The sequence below is a fragment of the Lampetra planeri genome, chromosome 23, assembly GCF_965212315.1.
Source record: "Lampetra planeri chromosome 23, kcLamPlan1.2.h2, whole genome shotgun sequence".
NCBI classification, from domain to species: domain Eukaryota; kingdom Metazoa; phylum Chordata; class Hyperoartia; order Petromyzontiformes; family Petromyzontidae; genus Lampetra; species Lampetra planeri.
In genome coordinates this window covers 5,334,901-5,355,043 of record NC_136129.1, presented here as the reverse complement: position 1 = coordinate 5,355,043, position 20,143 = coordinate 5,334,901, and the positions used below count along the sequence as shown (strand labels likewise).

At 43.2% G+C, this 20,143-nt stretch overlaps 1 protein-coding gene across 12 annotated transcripts; it reads left to right on the top strand.

Annotated features, from left to right (window-relative positions):
- Nucleotides 1-3,532: 3,532 nt before the first annotated feature.
- On the top strand, nucleotides 3,533-19,726 carry LOC144726299 (zinc finger protein 512-like). 12 transcript variants are annotated; one of them, XM_078604874.1, is made up of 16 exons: nucleotides 3,533-3,635; nucleotides 6,310-6,464; nucleotides 8,141-8,220; nucleotides 8,459-8,565; nucleotides 11,248-11,408; nucleotides 12,114-12,185; nucleotides 12,694-12,843; nucleotides 13,572-13,696; nucleotides 14,173-14,259; nucleotides 14,915-15,013; nucleotides 15,762-15,929; nucleotides 16,466-16,684; nucleotides 16,877-16,978; nucleotides 17,158-17,220; nucleotides 17,426-17,524; nucleotides 18,336-19,726. In XM_078604874.1, the coding sequence occupies exons 2-16, from the start codon at nucleotides 6,320-6,322 to the stop codon at nucleotides 18,588-18,590; spliced, it is 1,932 nt and encodes a 643-aa protein (XP_078461000.1). In that variant the 5' UTR covers nucleotides 3,533-3,635; nucleotides 6,310-6,319; the 3' UTR covers nucleotides 18,591-19,726. The 12 variants fall into 12 exon arrangements, with proteins under 12 accessions (XP_078461000.1, XP_078461003.1, XP_078461009.1 ...); XM_078604875.1 differs by lacking the exon at nucleotides 3,533-3,635 and adding an exon at nucleotides 3,748-4,488; XM_078604880.1 differs by lacking the exon at nucleotides 3,533-3,635 and adding an exon at nucleotides 4,425-4,447 and having other exon boundaries at nucleotides 11,248-11,297.
- The last annotated feature ends 417 nt before the right edge of the window (nucleotides 19,727-20,143 follow it).

The following is a 20,143-nucleotide window of genomic DNA, read 5'->3' as shown; positions in this document are numbered from 1 at the left end:
CTAAACAAGTGTAATAATACATTATGTTTAAATTCTTTGGTTATTCGTTCCTACCAGCCCACCCCGCAGGGTCCTGTTATCCTCTGCGGCGTGGCTGGCTCCGCCCTTGGCCACGCCCACCTTCCAGAATCCTCGAGCAGGATCTCGATTCTGACCACGTGACCACCCCTAGCCCCCACTTGGGGCCCCTGTGTAGACTTAACCGGTCACGTGTCCTCTGGGGTCAACCAGAGTGCCACGGCCTATAGTAACCCCATGTCCATGGCCGGCACTCCCACACCCTATCCTGTAGGGGCCGGCACTGCACGCCGATCGTAGTACCATCCAGCGCTATCGATCAGCGCTCACCAAGCCCCTCTAGGGCCGGTACTGCACCCACATCCAAGTGGTGTCCGTGATGTCGCCACATCGCACGCCGTGTCTCTCTAGGGCCGATACCACACAGTGACATCCCGCGATGTCACTACACATCTACATGAATAGACCATTCCAGATAAGCCAGTTGTGTAACTGTTGTGCAACTGTGGCCATACAAAGCAGACTGGATCATATCGTAAAACCAGAGACGCGCAGAGATAGGAGACCCATATAAATACTTAGAGACTCATAGAGATAAACATAGATACCCATAGGGAAACATAGAGATTAATTACAGACAAGCCACAGTGCGATTGTGACCATGTAACCCAAACTATGGACCGTATCATAAACCATTGTAGTCTGCGCTCCTTCAACGGAGGGAACAGCAAAACTACACGAACTCTCTCCTGAATCACTCTAATTGTGGCTAGCAGACTTCCACGTTGGCATTAGCTTCTGACCATATTGCTGCCATATGCAACACATAGAATTGGGAAACTTTGATTTCAATTCTAAACTGGGTCATAACGTGTAGCATTGCCTCAGGGCCCCACGGTGTAAAAATCAGTGGTTTAATGCCTATACAAATCACATTTTCTTCAGTCCAACTCTACTCTAAAGGAGGGTGGGTCACTGCCCCCGAAACGTCACTTTATCAATATTATTTTCGGATGAAAACCTCTGAGCAAAGTGTGGCGAGTTTGTGCTCGTGCACTACACTGCTAAGGTGATGCCTCAACCCTTTTTGTATTACATAAAGCACTGCGCGTGTAGATTATTTTATTCGTACCCTCAGGAAAACGATATCATGTACATAGCCGCCATATTACTAAGGGCGCACGTCATAATGTGAAGGGGTGTGAGGTCATCGGATATGAATTCCCCCGTCCCACCACTTCCCCTTCCAGCTCAGAATCAGAATCGATTTATTTAAAGTATGACATTTTTTATAATCGACTTTATCCTTTCTGGCAATAAAACGAGTCTTAAGATGTTCAAACACCAAATGGAAACCTTTTGCAAGGAATCATATCTGCATTTAATCACACACAGTCCTTGTGGTGAACATGCAAACTGAACGTGCTCTGACAATCTCTGGTCATCGTCTTTGAAACTGATTGGCCTACACCACAACAGCCTTCTTTAGAGGCCAGTCTCACCAGTGTCATAACAGAGAACAACGCCAAAAGGCGAACAGTTTATTTATTTAAACTGGAGAAATCCGATGAGCTATAAAGCTCTTTTTCACAGATATTCAGTAGGGGCGGGTTCAGACCGTTACAACAAACAATAGTCTTTGGTTTTTTCGGTAAGTCACGTTTCGGGCGCAACACAAGCGTCCTTCTTCAGGTGGGGACAACTTAGCGAAAGCACTTCAAATCTAGAACAAACATTAGGAGTACAAAATAGTACGGGAAAGGTGAGCAAATCACAAACTATAAATATACACAAATAAAATGTTCCTATTTTTGTTTATTTTACCAGGTAAAGCCCACTGAGCGATTAGCTTCTTTTTCAGAAGCGACCTGGCTCTTACAAATGATTGCTCAACATAGTGGCGTATTACGTGGAAATTTATAGCAGCCAAATAATCTAAAGAATCTATTCGGCCCAGGAATGTAGCACGAAGTCGTTATGCTAATGAAGGCTCTCGTTGACCTCACTACAAAAGGGTGACCCAAAATTCAGCGTGCCAGCAACAATTAATAATTTTAATACTAATTCGTTTATTTACTAATGCCTTTTGGTCATTGAATTGATTGTCTGTTAAGTGATAGCTACGAAGAGTGTAACTTTATATGCCAATTAACACATTGTTCATGAAGAAATATTGTTTGAATGCGCATAAGATGTAATATGCAACTTTGAATGAATTCAGTCGAAACACAACACGTCAACTACACAGCCTTAAAAAAATATATAGAATCTGCGACGCCTTGGACAATGGCCCCCTTTTTTAATCAGAGCAGAAGGGACATTGTCCGAAAAGTCGCCGATTATATATATTTTTTCTTTCAGGAAGTTGTCGATGGCAGTTGTACCGTTTTTGTTGTGTTTGTGGCACTACTGCCATCGCAGCAGCAGCAGCATCACCACCAAATAATTTCTCCAAATCACGCATAATCTTTCCGGTATATGTATTATGAAGAAGGCCCATTGCCCGAAACGTCGCCTGTTTAACGTTTCCTTTTAAGGGCACATTGTGAATGACGCACGTGTTGATGATTGTGTGTTTGTTGTTGCCACCAGCTATATTGCCGTGGCATAACCTGTCAACCCACACTGTTTATCCGAATTCTTGTACAGGGAAATTGAGTATTAAAAAAGTGTCTATTTCGTTGTGTTTCTGCCCTGTGATGGGACTTTGTCGGATGAACTTTGAGATTTATCAGGGGCACGGGGTGGCCAATAAGGCAATGTTCGTCCCAGGAGATGACCAAGAAACGACTCCACGGCGACTCGCAGCGACATCGAAAACCCCTTTAGCAGACCACAAAGTATGAGAGGGACGCAATGCCCGATCCACACAATGCAAATTGTGAAATCGTCTGGCTTAGACCACCTGAACGTAGCCATTGCAGTTGTTGCTCTGCGCATATTACGCACAAACGCAATCAGACGTACGAAGCAAATAAGGACAAGATTGACTGATTGTTTAAAGACTGACTAATTGATTGTTAAACTGATTGATTGTTAAACTGATTGATTGAAACCCTTAAAGAGGGGATAAGTCCCCCCCCCTCGGGGTTACCCAACCCAACCCAAGATTCATATTCTTAGGTTTTTTTCGGTAAAGCACGTAGGTAAAAATATAAATTAATAAAAGTAAAATAAAAATAAAATAAAAATCGGTTATTTTTATTTTACTTTTATTATTTTTTTATTTTTTACCTACGTGATTTTTATTTGATTTTTATTTTACTTTTATTAATTTTTATTTTTTACCTACGTGACTTTACCGAAAAAACCTAAGAATATGAATCCTTGCAGTCACTAAAGCTTCAAATCGAGAACCAACCCAAGATGGTCGCCGGAAAAGCGTCAGATTTTTAAAAAGGCGGGGCCTCGAGAGGGGGCGTGGCCTCAAGGGAGGGCGTGGCCTCGAGGGAAGGCGTGGCCTCGAGAGGGTGTGGCTTCGAGGGAAGGCGTGGCCTTAGGAGGGGGCGGGCCCTTAAGAGGGGCGTGTCTTCGAGGGGGCGGGGCTTCCATTTACGGCGGTAAAACGAAGGCGAGAAGGTGTCCGAACTCTTGAGGCGGGATAACGAATTTCAAACGTAATATATTTTCTCGTAAATTTCGACGGATTTTAACTTGGTTTGCGTGGTTACACGGCAGGCATCACGTGACGATGTTTTTTTTCTGTTTCCTCTGCTCGCGGTTTTCGTATTTTGCGCGGTGGCGCGCTTTTGCTGTTGCCACCAGCGATGTGACCGTGGCGTACCTGATAACCCGCATTATTGTACAGGGAAATTGAGTAGACATGTGTTCGTGCTTCTCCCTTGTTACGGGACTTTGTAGGATAAACGTTGAGATGTATGAGGGGCACGGGGTTGACCAACGAGGTCTAAATTGGTCTGTGATGAGATACTGACACGGGGGTTGACGGCTATGACGAGTTGGTACAGCTTACGGCTGGGTTCGTCCCGGGGCTGATCGAGAAGCGACTCGCAGCGCCATCGAAAACCCCCTTTAGCAGACCACAAAGTACGAGGGACGTGCAATGTTCGATCCACACAATGCGAATTGTGACATCGTCACGGCGAGACACCGTTGTAGTTGTTTACTCTGCGCATATCAGATGCACGAAACAAATGAGAAGATTGGCTGATCTCAGACTAATTGATCGATTTTTAAACTGATAGATTTTTGAACTGATAGATTATTTTTACCTGATTGATTGCTTTTTTTAACTGATTAATTGTTTTACTTGATTGTTTGAAACCGTTGGGGGGGGACTATTTTCCCCTCAGGGCTCGCCTACCCAATATGGCCGCCAAAATGGCGTCGGGTTAAAAAAAATTAGCGGGAACTGCGCGAGAAAAGGGCGGGGGCGCTGCCATGGACGGAGGGGAAAACGAATGCGGAGGTGGTGAACTCTGAGGGAAGGGGGTGGAAACATTTCAAATCGTAATATTTTTTTGTTTGTATTGCGGCTACCGACATACTTCGTTTGCGCGGTTACACGACAGGCACGCGAGACGATGTTTTAAATTTCCTTCTGACCGCGGTTTTTGCATCTTGCGCGGCGTTTGCGGCGGCGTCGTCGCTTGCCGCGCTTTTGTTTTTGTCGCCTCGGCCGCCATTTTATCGAGAGCGGCTGTGTGGAAGCCGTCAACTTATTGGCAGCGGCTGTTCTTTGTTGTTCGGTGAACGCGTGCGCGTAAGATGTGTCGACTTTTTTTTTGCTCAACGCCTCGGGGATAACTTACTCTCGCCACTGTTGCGATTCGTTTCTTTTCCCGATGTGCCGTGTTTGTTCAGTTGCGTCCTCTCGTGTCGCTTGTAACCGATTGGTTATCTGCGAGGGAACGTTAAGGGGGGGGGGGGGTGGTGGGCTTGCTGCAGCTTTAAACTGTTTCATTGTATTTATTTTACATATTACAAATGCTGACATTATAATCGATAAATAACGACGCCTAACGTATTTCGGGCCAATTTTGTAATTAAATGCTCGAGCAATTTACAACTTTATTGCGCTACAGTTGAGGCCTGCTGCTATGATAAAAACCATTGCAATTATTATTTGCATGGCGTAATAAGTTACTGATTACGTTCAATGTTTGTAAATGTATATTTTTTCATTAAAATACAGAATGCTTCACGTTTTTGGTTAATGAAATGTATTGGATATTACAAAAAAATCACATTACATTTACCTTAGTTTAATTCAAGTGTATACATTATAAAATTATATATTAGTAAAGGGGCTTTTTTTTAACTACATTGCATATTGAAACATTACATTAGCTATGGTACGGTATATTTGCTTGTAACAGTGCCATGACATTACTGGCCACTAGGGTGGTAACGATGTATCGATTATATCGAGTTTTTAGTTCACCATGCATGAAGAAAGTAGACAATGTCACCATATTTGCATTACTGTATATTGAAATATATTTTTAATATACAACCCATCGGGCCCCACGGCCTTATGTGATTGCTTAAATTCAGCATTTGTTCAGTCTAAAGCAAATCTGGACCGGTTTCAATATTCAGTGTCTCACCAGTACAGGCGTGATTTAATTGATGCGGGTGAACTGGCAAATGTTTATAAGCCAGGACTTTGTTGAAGATATGGGTCCTGGTGTCGATATAACAAGCATGAGTGTCAAAAATATTATGGATGAGATTCAGAAATATAAAGTCAAATTAAAACTTTCGTGACTGCAGGAATTCAAAGTCTTGGTTCTTTCGGTAAAGTCACGTAGATAGAAAAAAAAATTATAAATACAAATACATTGAAAATAAAAGCAAAACCACGACCTTTCGATCGCAACACAATTGGTCTTCAAGAGGCGGAGAGAAAAGAGGTTATTTTATTTTTTAAAGAGATTAGCAAACACGTAGTTTATTGGTAATATAGCGTTTTTGCATGGGGAAACGTTGGGAATTGTAAGTACTAGTTCAAGAATCTCCCAACAGATTTCAAAATGTGGCTTCTCGGCAGTGACACTGCCACGACCATCTTTTGATAGTGTTACAGGACGGATTCCTCAATTCTAAATACAGTTTATGATTCTAATCAACGAATTAGTCTAATTATATCAATGAAGTAGTCGCATTAATTCTGAAAGCAAATTTGTTGGTGAGTATGTAAACATGTCTACAAATGCATCCGCGTGAATTTGTACTCATGCCAACACGGTTATGTGTTTTCCCACAAGCTTGTATATTGATGCCTGGCTTCTGTGTGTGTGCGCGCGCGTGTGTGTGAACTACGAACAGGAACCGTATCATGTCCCTTGTCCAGGTGGCGACTCGCTCTCCGAGCAAGTCAACCGTACCTTCACAGGACCAGTCTCCATCTGCACGCAAAAGCGGGCGCATGCGTTCTAAGCTTCACGATGTAGATGTCTCTGCGAGGAAAGAAGAAGCAACAGGTGCCACATTTAATTTATCCAGCTTATAAGTGTGGTGGGGGAGGGCAGAGGGTATTGCATAAAAAAATCCACAGTACTTCTACGCATCCCTGCAATACACAGTAATCCGGAATTCGCCCAATTTCAGAAGATTAGCAGGATAAGCCTGGATAGTGTTTAGGTGGGGGACCACCATGCATATAACACCTCGTTATAGGCTTCTGCATAAGGCTACCATGAAGGCAGTGCGGAAAACATTGCAGAACACCATCCGCTATTATGTCTGTGCTCCCCTCCACCAACTCGCACTGACTGAGATGAAGTTCATTCAAGGTTGTCCATTGTGTCCGATGATGACCTTCCTCCTCTGCCTCTATTTATGGGATTTTGTATGACTGTAAAGTCCAATACTCGACCCACAGTGTCTGCTGCGGACAGAGCAGGTGAAGTCGCTGATTGCACACAGTGTTGGTGTACGGTGTTTTTTTCTGCAATATTTTGCTGTCTTTTCTTGGATTTTCTGTTTGCACTTAGTCACATACAGTATTCACTTTAAGATGTTTTTTGTTCATGTTTTTGTTTGTTGGGGTTGCACCCGATTCAAGAGCCGAATGGCTCACAAGGCTATACCTAATAAATTAACTTGAAATAATAAATGAACTTGAAGGTATGATTCTGGCTTCATGACTCTTAAGAAGCTTCCTTTTACTTAGCTCACTTCGGTCCTCTGAGCTTCGACACTTCTTGCTGGAAGAGCTGGCACCAGATGCAGCGTTCTGCGTCAGTCCTTCAGCTGGGTAGGGTTCAGGCAGCCTTCAGTTGGTCCTTGTTAGTGCCTTTTTTGGCCCCCTTTAGAGTGGTGGTCTAAGTCCAGCTGGCAATACAGGACCTTACGTGGAAGACGTTCCTTTTGTATTATGATGACGTGACCGAGAGAGTGAAAAGTGGATCGTTATTTGTCTGGAACCTCCCCTCCAGACCTGTTTGCCAAAGGAGACTCTACCAGGAGTACAAGACTTGAGGCGGCATAGCTCTGAGGGTTATTTGAACACAAACCCCACCACCACGATATGGTTACAATCCTGGGGTGGGGAAGTACAGGTATTGTCAAATAACCGCCAAGACCAACACAGCACAGAGAGTGAATTGACAAAAGGGCTATATATGTACAAGTGTGTATCCTTTATAGTGCAGTCATCTTGATTTCAGAATGTTGAGACTTCAGTCAACGATTTTAGACGATCACCATAGCTACCACCGATGTCTCAAATGCATCTTCCTTGCACAGCCTGAAAACTAGGGTCAAATGAAGGTAATTTCAAATTAATAAAAAATCGTTTTTGAAAATGCTACATGCCCTGTTACACTTGAAAATGTGCCTTAAGCTTAAGATTTGATCCCATTATTTTAGCAGTGCTGGTACATTGTGCTGACATCTAGAGCAGCCATTTAAATCAAATCATTGGCTAGATTATTGCACAGCTAAGGTGTACATTTTCTTTACTATTTGCTATGTTTCAGTTGGTAGTGAAATAAGGGAATTGTCAAATTAACACTACAATTGAAGATGACAAATGGTACCAGCACAATGGCAATACATTACCTTACATTCTCTTTTATCCATGCAATTACTACTGACCAGATGTTACATAAAGTAAGCACTGTGATGAGGCTATAATGTATTTTTATCTCTCCAGAAAATATGGAGACACCAGCTATTGTAACCAAGAAGAAAGGGCGACCAAGGAAGGATCAGTCTCTGCCCCAGCAGCCTAAGGTGAGGCCCAGGGTCTTTGAGCCTCCAGCCCCAAAGGACACATTTTCTTCATGAAGAAGGAGCAGCAGCTGTTTTGGCCAGCAGCTTCCAGTGTGTTGCAATGGGCTGTCGTTTGGTTTAACAAAGTAAGTTTCATCTTTGGGTTGATGAAAAGGTAATAGAATTCCACCGGTCACTACCACCTATCGACAAAAACAGTGTTGCATGCTCGGGCGTGCATGTATGTGTGGGAATACAGGTATCCAGGGTGGTGGACGCAATGGCGCACGTGTGCACCCAGTGCAGCACCACCTTCGCCGACAAGGATCAACTGAAGGAGCACTTGGAGAGCCACGCAGACAGGAGGTTGGTCATGTCCCCGACAGTCTTCTATACCTCTCATAGTACTAGAGGCCTACATTCTGTCTGGGTTACACTGGTGTTAACCTTATATATTGAGTTTTTTTTACTTTTTATATGATATCCTGATATTTGATAGTGTCCTGTAACTATAGTTTTGTTTACATGAACATCTTAACAAAAGCAGAATACTGGGTCTTGACTTAAAGCTTTCGTGACTGCAGGAATACATTCTATGGGTCTTTCCGTAAAGCCACGTAGATAGAAAAAATAATAAAAATATCACGACGTTTCGATCGCAACACAAGAAATCGTCTTCAGGTGAGAGAAGACGATTGCTTGTGTTGCGATCGAAACGTCAAGATATTTTTATTATTTTTTCTATCTACGTGGCTTTACCGAAAGACCCATAGAATACAAAATACTGGGGTTTCCCCCCCCCCATCCCCTACTCTCAGAATGAGGTCTTTAAAATATTGGTTCTCAAAACAAGAATTATATCAACATTCTAGTGCTGTGATGAAGTGTATATCGGGCTTCACCCCCTCATAAATTGCTTAGTACATTCATGGAGATGTTGATAATGCTTAACAATCACCTAGTTTCATTTTGGTCATTGCAATTGGCTTTTAATTCTAGTTAGACCTGTTACCTGCAAACATCCATCGTACTTTAAGAAAGGTCAAACATACATACATTACACAAAGCGCTATCTCACTGTATATGTTCTGTTATCAGGGTTAGGGCAGTGATTATCCCTTCTAAGATAATAGGTTTTTCCCCTTTTTTCTGGCAACAAAACAGGTGTTAAGATGTTAAAACACCAAACTGAAACCTTTTACAAGGAATCATGTCTGCATTAACCACAATACTTGTGGTCAGAATGCAAACAAAAAACATACTCTGAGAATATATGCATTGTCCTTGAAACTGATTGGTCCACACCAGACAGCTCTCTTGAGCCTCGGCTCAAACGGTGTTAGACCAGAGGACGCCAAAAGGCGTACAGCACAAAAACAATGTACTGTCAGAGTAATGAAAAGGACGCCTTTTGGTGTCCTCTGGTCTAACACCGTTTGAGACGAGGCTCAAAAGAAAGCTGTCTCTGGTGTGGACCAATCAGTTTCAAGGACAATGCATATATTATCAGTTTTTGTTTGCATTCTGACCACAAGCACTGGTTAATGCTGACATGATTCATTGTAAAATGTTTCAGTTTGGTGTTTTAACATCTTAACACCTATTCTTAGGTTTTTTCGGTAAAGTCACATAGGTAAAACATTTGCATTAAAATTAATAAAAATAAAATAAAAATCACGACGTTTCGGAGGCAACACAAGCTTCCGTCTTCAGGTGGAACCGTCACAACCACGACAGCTGTATCAAGTAAATGAGAGTTTACAAGAGCCACCACTCCGTATAGATAATGGTTGAAGAGGGAAAGGGCCAAGTATGGCACACTTTTTATTAATATGATGAGGTGAGGCTTAAGACTAAGAATAGACTGCATAACAAAAGACTGAGCCTTTGTTATGGAGAGGTGCGGTTTGTGACTATGACTAGCCTACATAACAAAAGTGTGAAAAAAAGAAAAAACTAAACCTGGTAAAACAAAACTGGCTGTTTATCCATAACCTGTAATAGTTGTCTGTCAAATAAGATGGTCCAAATAAGTGTAGATAAATCTTTTTTGTATGGTTAATCACATCTTTCCAATGATTATTCAGTTTGTAACCATCATCACGTTGCCGATCATTGCGACAACTCTGTGGGCTCTCATGAAATTGTCTTTTCCGGGACCAAGGTGCTCTGCAAACCTCCTGGCTACCATCAAAGGTTTGTACACGAAGCCATACAAATATACAAACCCAGACATAATTTCAACCGTGATGATGGTTACAAACTGAGTAATCATTGGAAATATGTGATTAACCATGCAAAAAAGATTTAACTACACTTATTTGGACCATCTTATTTGACAGACAACTATTACAGGTTATTGATAGACAGCCAGTTTTGTTTTACCAGGTTTAGTTTTTTCTTTTTTTCACACTTTTGTTATGTAGGCTAGTCGTAGTCACAAACCGCACCTCTCCATAACAAAGGCTCAGTCTTTTGTTATGCAGTCTATTCTTAGTCTTAAGCCTCACCTTACTATATTAATAAAAAGTGTGCTGTACTTGGCCCTTCCCCTCTTCAACCATTATATATACGGAGTGGTAGCTCTTGTAATCTCTCATTTACTTGATACAGCTATCGTGGCTGTGACGGTTCCACCTGAAGATGGAAGCTTATGTTGCCTCCGAAACGTCGTGATTTTTATTTTACTTTTATTAATTTAAATTTTTTACCTACGTGACTTTACCGAAAAACCTAAGAATATGAATCCTTGCAGTCACGAAAGCTTCAAATCTAGAATCTTAACACCTGTTTTGTTGCCAGAACAAAGGGGAAAACCCCTATTATCATATTTTGGTACTGGCAAAGGAGGTCCCATGATATCCTTTCTAAGTTGACGTGTTTCAATTTGTGCTAGTAAATAACTACTAATGGAATATCCTGCATTTTATTAGCATGTCTTTACCTATAACTTGATAAGATTTTCTAAAAACAAGAAGGTATTGTTATTCTGTGTGTACCTTGAGAAGATTATGGCCGATGCAATTGCTCTTCTCTACCCTTTTGTAGTGAGCAGGCCCCCACCCTGGCATTGCTGAAGAAAGACGCCAACAGAAATGGTGGGAGTCCGACGAAGGGCCGCAGGGGCCGGTCTAAGGGTCGCACAGGCGCCATCCGCAAGCCAGCCTACTTTCTCTCCCTCAAGGAAACCATGGCACACGACACATTGGGTACTGTCGCCGACGGTTAGGCTGCACTTTCAATTGGGCCAGCATTAGAAATTACGTAATTAATAAAGCCGCATAGCAATGTTGCCCCCTACTATGAAAATACAGCAGACCACAATCATCTATAACACATTGCACCTTCATGATAGCCTTGTGCTTTAAGAATAGTGTGAATACCAAATATGCTTATGATTTGACCTGATCTGAGATTTCATTAATAAGGGGTAAGCCGGAACACTGAGCCCACACCGCTGAGATCCCAGATTGATCTTGCTTAAATGATCATGTATATGTGTACACATCCAACCCTTTTGGTTAAGGGTTTCCTCATGTCGTGCAGGTTATTCACCGTGCTGGTAAATACAGGTTGGTGAGAGTGAGGATCATCAATGTGGGAACATAAAAGTACGGTGCTATAGTGGGGGTTTTTCAGTCTTGTGCTGCCCACCACATATCGGCACAACCTATAACAACCCGAAACTGGATGTGTGGTGGTCATCTATTAAAGCACTACTCGGGCTCAATACTGCTTAGCTTCCAAGATCTGATGAGTCTGGATGCATTCCGGGTGATTTCACTCCTAATAATAGCTCCGAATATGAAATCGCATGTTTTTGTGGTGTGGTTCAATATACAATTAGTCTTACATTTTGAGCCTAGATGTGAATATCTGAGTTATTTAATGTTGGTTTTCAATTGTCATTGTAGGTGATTCCAAAAATCTAGACTCGGCAAAATCCTCTGGAAGTGATACAGAGGACAGCAATCTCCCTCTGCCCAGTGAGACTATAATACATTATCACCGTCGTCTTATCACCATACTGCATCAACGTTGCTTCCACGTATTGTCGTTTTGTACCGATACCATGTCACTTTGTATACACGTTATTATGTTGTTTGACTTGGTAAAAATGTATGGATCATTAAAGTAAGTGGGCTTGGGCAGGACAAGTCGCTAGACAATGACCGATAGCCAAGACTTAAAAATGGAGTGGCAGCTGAAACGGAAAATGCCTTAAGAGTAAGACCACCGAAGAGATGGGAGCAATGAAATCAGCCTCTATGCTACATTTTTGCATCACGAGACCATGAGGAATGGCCAATGGCTTGGGGGGACGACGGCCTTCATGGCAATGTTGATGAAGAGTCACATCCCAAAATATTGTTACATGCAATGCAGTCTCATTGGTTATGCTGTCTCGTTGACTATTGTCTCATTCCCCATGTCATTATTTGCCGTTATTCATCGCCTTGTCTCGCATCCTTTCTCAATGCCCTCGCATCCCAGCGGCAGAAGACAGGAAGCGGCAGTCCTCGCATAGCTCAAGCGACGGTAAAGACAACGACGACTCGTACCGTACCCGTGGCAAGAGGAGGAAGGTGAAGGAGGCCACCCAGCAGCGCAAGAACCTCAAGACCCCCGAAACATACACACCTGGTGAGACTACACACATCTTCCCTGAACAACATTGGCTCTTCCTGTCTTTACTGCATGGTTGGGGAACCTTTTCCTTGCTGGGGACTGGTAGAATATTTACTTACCTTTGGCCAGCCACATTATTTGACACTACTTTTGATCACGCTGGGACTGTATGCATTGACTATGTGCTCAGGACTACTTAAAAGGCAACAAGGAGACTGACCATGGGAAATTAGCAACAGTGTTTCCAGGGAGAATATATTCCCTTGTTTTTCCTCATTAATGCAGTTAATATGCTGATAGTAAAGGATAATTATAGTTTTTTGGCGTAGGCCGCATGTTGCCATGGGGCGTGCAAAATGAGGTTGCAGGCCATAGGTTCCCCACTTCCTACTGTGTGTGACTTGTCCCCAAAGGTAGTAATGTCACGATTCACAAATGCGCTCACAAATACATGCATGAAATTGTCTGTGTAAGAGTTTAAGATGGCTTAAAATTGTACAGAAAAGACAATGCAAATAAGACAAAATAAGAATTGATTCTCGAATTGCACCGTGACCTAGAAATGTCACATGTCGTCCACCTGACGGATTCTAGAGTGTATAGTGCTATTGACCCAGCCCCATCACCTCTTGTGGTGAGGAGTGCCTGCCTCAATAGGCGCTTGCAAATATATCTTTACCCAACAGTCTGATTTGGTAAAGTGCGAATCTCATGCCTATACATGGGTGTGTGTTCACATGCAGGGAGCCAAGAGGAGCTGTGGAGTGTAGAGATTGCTGAGACTGGTCAGGTGTCGTGCCCCATCTGCCACGCTGCCATACGCAAGACAGTGGAGGGAATCAAGAAACATCGGCAGGAGTGCACAGAGGTGATGGATACCAGCATGAGTGGCACTACCTGCAGCCGTATGTTGTTCTTAATCATATAGCATCCAACATTAAGTCACAACCATTCCGTTTAAACCTAGTATAATTAAACCTTACAAATGGCATGTATTTATTCTCAATGCTGTCTTTAACCATGGCCTCTACGTTAACTCATTAGACTTAACCAAATTTCTCCTGCATTTTATGGCCATTTAGCTTTTGCAGGAAATCTTAACTGTAGTGTTTTCCCAAGCTATATTTCTCATGCTCACTGTTACCTAGATAGCCTTTGTGTACAATAACCCTTTCCCTGACCTTGGCTCTTTATCATTCACATTAACTATGGTACTCGTGATAGTCCTAATACAAGTCGCATATTAAGTGGCAAACCCTTTGAAAAACCTCTTTACTCTGGACGAAATGACGTGGTCATGCATGTTAGTGCACGAGTAACAAGGAAATGCTGTGCCACCATCAGGAGGGGCTCAAGTGCGAGCACTGCTCCAAGGAATTCAAGTCCTTGGCAGCAATCAAGTACCACCTGTTGGCTGAGCACAACCAGTGGGTGCGTACGAGGGTTCCTTTTTCCCTGCACTTCTACCACTACCCTCACCTCCCCTATTTCCCGCGTGTTAAGTGAAGTGTTGGGATCATTTGAATTGGCATTTGCCACACCACTGTTTCACTTACATAGTCTTTTTATGACAGTTTATGGCATTTCATCTTGTTGCTGTCACCACTTCTGTCTGCTTTTATGAACTGCTTTGTATTTTGTTTTACTTTTTAATCACTTAGCTCAGACTTGACCAAGGACCTACTAGCCTTGTCCCGTGACATACCTCAGCATTCTTAGATGTCCATCGCCTAGGTTCTTAACCCAGGTTCTCATTGGCATTGGCTGTGTGCTCTCAACTAGTGCTGAAATCAACAGAGCTTAAAAAAGTGTACGCTTGGCATCGAGCCTCCAACATTTTGGAATCTCACCGTAATTCATACCCAGTATAATGCATTTATGACGATGATGATGCCATCTCATCTAACTGTGATCTTTGAATCGGCTCCATTAGAAAATGCTGTGCAAATTGTATGTTTATTTTTGTATTCAATTGAAGCAAAAATGGGTAGATGTGTTATTTCAGGAGTTAATAGTTGCAGCTTTACTTTTTCAACTATATGGACCGGGTTTACTCTGAAGGAGCTCTCTCAACATGTTGTCCCAGCTGAGGGTAAATCCTGGGGAGGTGCCGGACGAGCAGACTGACAGGGAACGACTGAGGCAGGTGATCAAGCGCATAGGCAAGATCAAGTGTCCAAAGCAGGTGAGAATTTTTGCAGTATGCAGTTCATGTAAAATGGTTTGCACGACATACTAAACTTTTTATTTTACCAGGTAAGGCCCACTGAGCTATATAGCTCTTTTTCAGAAGCAAAATGGCCACATGATAGCTCCACAAAGTGGCATTTCATCACGCCAACTTTATAGTAGCCAAACACTAAACGCATTTTTCTAAATGTGCAGTAAAAAAACAGAGGACCCAGAGAAAAATCCACGCGACTACGGGGAGAAACATGCAAGCTCCAGATATACAGGCATCGTCAGGGTCGGGATCGAACCCACAACCTCCTGTATTCCAAGCGAGGTAGTTAACATCTCGCCACCACCTGTTAAAGCAGGACTAGGAAATCTATGACCCACAGGCTGTATTCATTTTGGCTGCCCTGTGACCACATGTGTACCACTTCAAAACATCCAAATAACGTTATTTGTTACTGCAAGCATCTTCGGCGCACTAGTTAGGTATTAGAGAGGAATATTTTCTATCTGGAATTACTGTGTTTCTAGTTTTAGCCCACTCTGTCACGTGTAAATGTTATCTATCATAATTGTTCTACCTATTATTGGATAACACTTAAGTTGTGCATTATTATTGTGTGGTTGCCCGCCAAAGGTATTTAAAAATCCTTATCAGCCCTTGGTAAACAAACGGTTCTGTACCCCTGTGTTCAATTGTGCATACTCAGAGAGTTACCTGCTCTTCTTCACATTCGCGTGTGTGCGCTGCGCAGGGCTGTACGGCATCATTTTTGAGCCTCACGGGGTATCAGTACCATGCGAAGCGCTGCGGCAAGAACACGGCGGAGCTGGCAGCTATGAATTACAAGTGCGTGCACTGCAGCCGAGAGCACCACTCCAAAGTGGGACACGACTACCACATCAAAGCCAAGCACAGCCCGGTCAGCACCACCTACACTTACAGCCTGCAATGTAGAGACACTGGAAATAACTTGAATGAGTTGGCCAAAGTAAACGACGATCAACCAGGTCTCCCTTGTAAAACATAATGATGTTCCCACAACCACTAAAAAAAAAAATTGGGCTCGGGTTTAGCTTCCCACACACGGCAGGCTTTCCATGCCAAGCAATCTCTAGCTAGGCTTGTGGCCCACTTCTATAGGGCTGAGTAGCTCACATTTTAAATGGAGCTACACACTTTCTTGTGGACCACCTTCAGAAACGGATGTGACATCACTGAGTTAAGCATGCATAAAACATTTTTTTAACGATATGTAAATGCTTTCCTATGGTCATGAATGAGAGGGCAGGGTTTGAACCTATAAAGCCTCAGAGCTGTGAAACACAAGCAATGTATTATGCTAGAAAGTACCAACATTTGCCTGGCACACCTCAGAAATGCAGCAATAAGAATATAACAATATTGATGGGCTCCAACCTGGATGTTCAGTAAATGTTACTTCACTGCTTCTCATAGGCTGCCAACAAAGGAGGTATGGGGGGCGAAAACGACATGCGGGGCAGTGATGATGGCAATGAGGACAGTGGTGATGGGATGCGGGCGGAGGGCAATCGTTTGCCCCGCAAGTCAGCAATGCGGGCGGTGCGCCAGATGCATGAGCTGGTGGTGAGCGAGATGGCACGCGATTGGCCCCTGCGCAAGATCAAGGACGACCTGGTCCTACACAGCAACCAGGCATGCACACCCACTTGCTTACTGCATCTCCTGTTGCCCTGTTCACTTTTGGATTCCCCGTTCACTCCCTTCCACTCGCTAACGTAGTCATTCGCTCGCGCATCTCTGCCCATTCTTTTTATTTCACTCGGCTTTCAGGCTGGTTGTAATAGGTTGTGTATGTGCCTATGTGTGCATGTGCTTCGTGTGCAGCTAAGGTACACGAAGCCCGACCTGCCATACTTCTTACCGAAAATTCTGGAAAAGTGGCGTCGGGATGTGAAGAAGAAGGGCGAGGTCATATGTCCCAACCAGGTGAATAAAGCATCTTGGAAATGACCTTGCATGACACAAGTGTCTCTCATTAAGTGATAACTTGTGTCAGGGAAACTGAGTAAATCATGGATCCATATCTAAACCTAGAGCTGGCTCATTACTTTGACACAGGCATAAGTATGAGCTGCTTGACAATGCATTTGTTTTGTTTTGGTCAGGGTTGCTCATCAACATACACAAGTGTGTCTGGGCTGAGAGGACATTTGAGCAGCTGTGAGAAGGTTAGTTGGTATCAATATTGAACTGTGCCTCATTTTTTTGCACCAATTTGAATTATAATTGTCACACTCTTACATATGGAATTCATACACTTAGCACCTCTTACTGTGAATGTGTGCACAGCAGGCAAATGCACACATACACAACAGAAGAGAGATGGTGCAAACAGTGATAGTGCACCTTAAACTCTTCCTCTGTCTTCTTCAGGGAGAGCACATCACTGACCAATACCAGTGCCTCATCTGTCAGAAGGAGCTGGGCTCGGAGAGTGGGGTCAAGTACCACATCACCAACACGCACAACGTCGTACGTTGCCCTGCACACCCACATGGCCTGCCCATTCCACCGGTCTCTCACGCCTGTAGAGCAGGGTTCTCCCAACCACAGCCCACAGGCCAAATTCACCCTGCCAGCTCGTTTCATTTGGCCCGTGGTGTCACTCAAACTTTCTACTTAAAGCAGCTCTCTGTTTGCCATTGTGTTACCAATCTTGTCCATCGTCTTATCATTACTTCTATCAATGTCTTGCCTAAGCCCACTTTTGTTAACAATCAACAGTGTCTCTGATCTTTTAATTTGTTTGCCAAAGGCATGCGTTTCCTTTTCTGTCCGTATAATTCTCAGCATGGATCTCCATGCTTCTTTGTATGCTGTATATCTTTTGTTAATTGATCTTTGTTAGTCTATGTTTCTGATCCATATGTCGTGGCAGGTAATGTGCACCGATTGAAAACGTTATTCATGAGCCACATTGTTGCTATTCATGATCAAATTGAATTTCTCAAAACCACTCAATCTTGGTCTCACTCCATTCTTCATGATGGTTTTACATTGTTAGCTAAAGGAAAATGCAGTTAATGATTATATAACTAGAATGCTATAATGACTTGGCTGTTTGTAACTTTTAGCATTAAATAAGCTACAAACCTGTGTCAGACAGCCCTGGACACACAGCCTTGGTAAGTATCTACAAGAGAGCCTTTATTTGTGTTGTTTACCTTTAAGTAGATTCTGGGGTCCATATTGTGGGCATTCTTATTGCCCAGTAGTAACAGAAATGAGGGATCTTCTCACTCGTCCAACTGCCATGCCCCCACATCCTACTGTGTCTACACAGAACTGGTTCCTGGAGTCGAGCAGCAGCTCTGGGGGAAACTTGGGCACCAAGAGTAAGAAGAAGGGGGAGCCTGAGCAGCAGCACAAAGTCATGCCAGATGCTAGTGCCACTGCCACACGAACCGGGTTACCCAAGCAAGGCCGGGGACGCCGCAAGGGTGGCTCCCTGTCCAAGCGAGGACGTGGGCGTCCACGACGCTCTGTCGATCCGGCTGGTAACAGTGCCACCACCACCACCACAAGCCTGGTAAAGTGAGGTCGAAGGAGACCCAAGCGCATTCCCAACAATGCGGAATCTGCAGCAGAAGAACACATTGATGGTGGCACCAAAGGGGAGGCGGTGAAAAGCAAGAAGGGGGGTCGCGGCAGGCCCAGAAGCACAACGGCCGCCACCAGCAACAAAACTGGAGGAACTGCAGGGAAGTTTGGAATGGAAGGAGGACCAAGAGAAGATGGAGTTGTCGAGGAGGAGGCGACTCTGGGAGAGGGTGTGGCCATGATGGATGAAGCTGCTATGGTGATGCTCGGAGGGTCTGGGGACGAAATAGTGGTCAGCACAGGTTTTGAGAGAGGAATTGGCGACAGAAAGGTGCGGGATAAGAATGAAAACATAGGGACGGCAATTGTGCAGCTGACACGGGTAGATGACGAAGAGATGGAGGAGGTGCATTTAGAAGTAGATGGCATCACGGGGATTGAGTGGCATAATCCATAAACGCTGAAAGGATGATAACATACCATGGGCCATATTTCAGTGATTTTTGTCACCAGTCTCATCCTACATGGTATTTCCACTCTGGATCAGATGTTGACAAATGCTCCAGCTTGTAATGGAGTAGCACAGCTACAATAAATGTGGCTGCAACCTAGAATCAGTCAATTCAAGTTGTAAATGCACAATATTTGTGACAAGTATTTTGAAACAAGAAAACTTAAGGCTGCAACATTTTAATACTATTTAAATGGTCAATTGTTGAGATTTATAATGAAGTTTTTTTGTGTTACATCGTGTAAGTATAAATGTGTTGTAACTCTCCACCACCCGACACAGCCAGGAAGGTTTGTCACATAAACAACATGCCAATTAGTTACTACTTCAGCCCACCGGTGTGTTGGAGAGTAAATCTACAACATTTACAATTTGAGTACGACATTTCGCTGGTATTTACAGCCAGCATAATTTGGCAATTTTCCAGAATAGGGAAGCAATCCACCTGCTTTCCAGTCTCAATCGGCCGATCATGCTGGAAGTAATTACCAGGAAAACTCGATGTAATTTGCATATACTTTGCATGGATTGATTTACCTGGTCATGTGGCAAAATGCATTAAACGTCGTAAAATATTGTCAGTATAACTTGCTTATTTGAATAAATAAGTGATTGGAATATTTGTTGCAGCCTTAAACTGAAGTCGATGCTAAATAACTCTAGCATAACTTCTTAAAAGCATGAAATTGCCCTTTTAGCGACCTATCTCAAGCTCCCCTCGGTATGGTTGTGTAACCCACATGTCCATTCGTGATTCTTATAATCATTTAAAAGATATGCGTTATCCTGGGTATGTATATTTATAATTGCTGCCTTGGCCATATAGAAGCAAGTCTACAGATCTGATGTGCTTTGCAAAACACTGCACGATAAATTTAATATGAATAAATTATAACCATGATCTGAATACACTATTTGTAAATGACAATACAGGGTTCACTTCATAGGTGATTATGGTAAAATAACGCACTGCAGAAACTGAAATTGAACCATTGACTACATGCAAACTTGCAGTGGCACGCATGCTAACCACTAGGCCA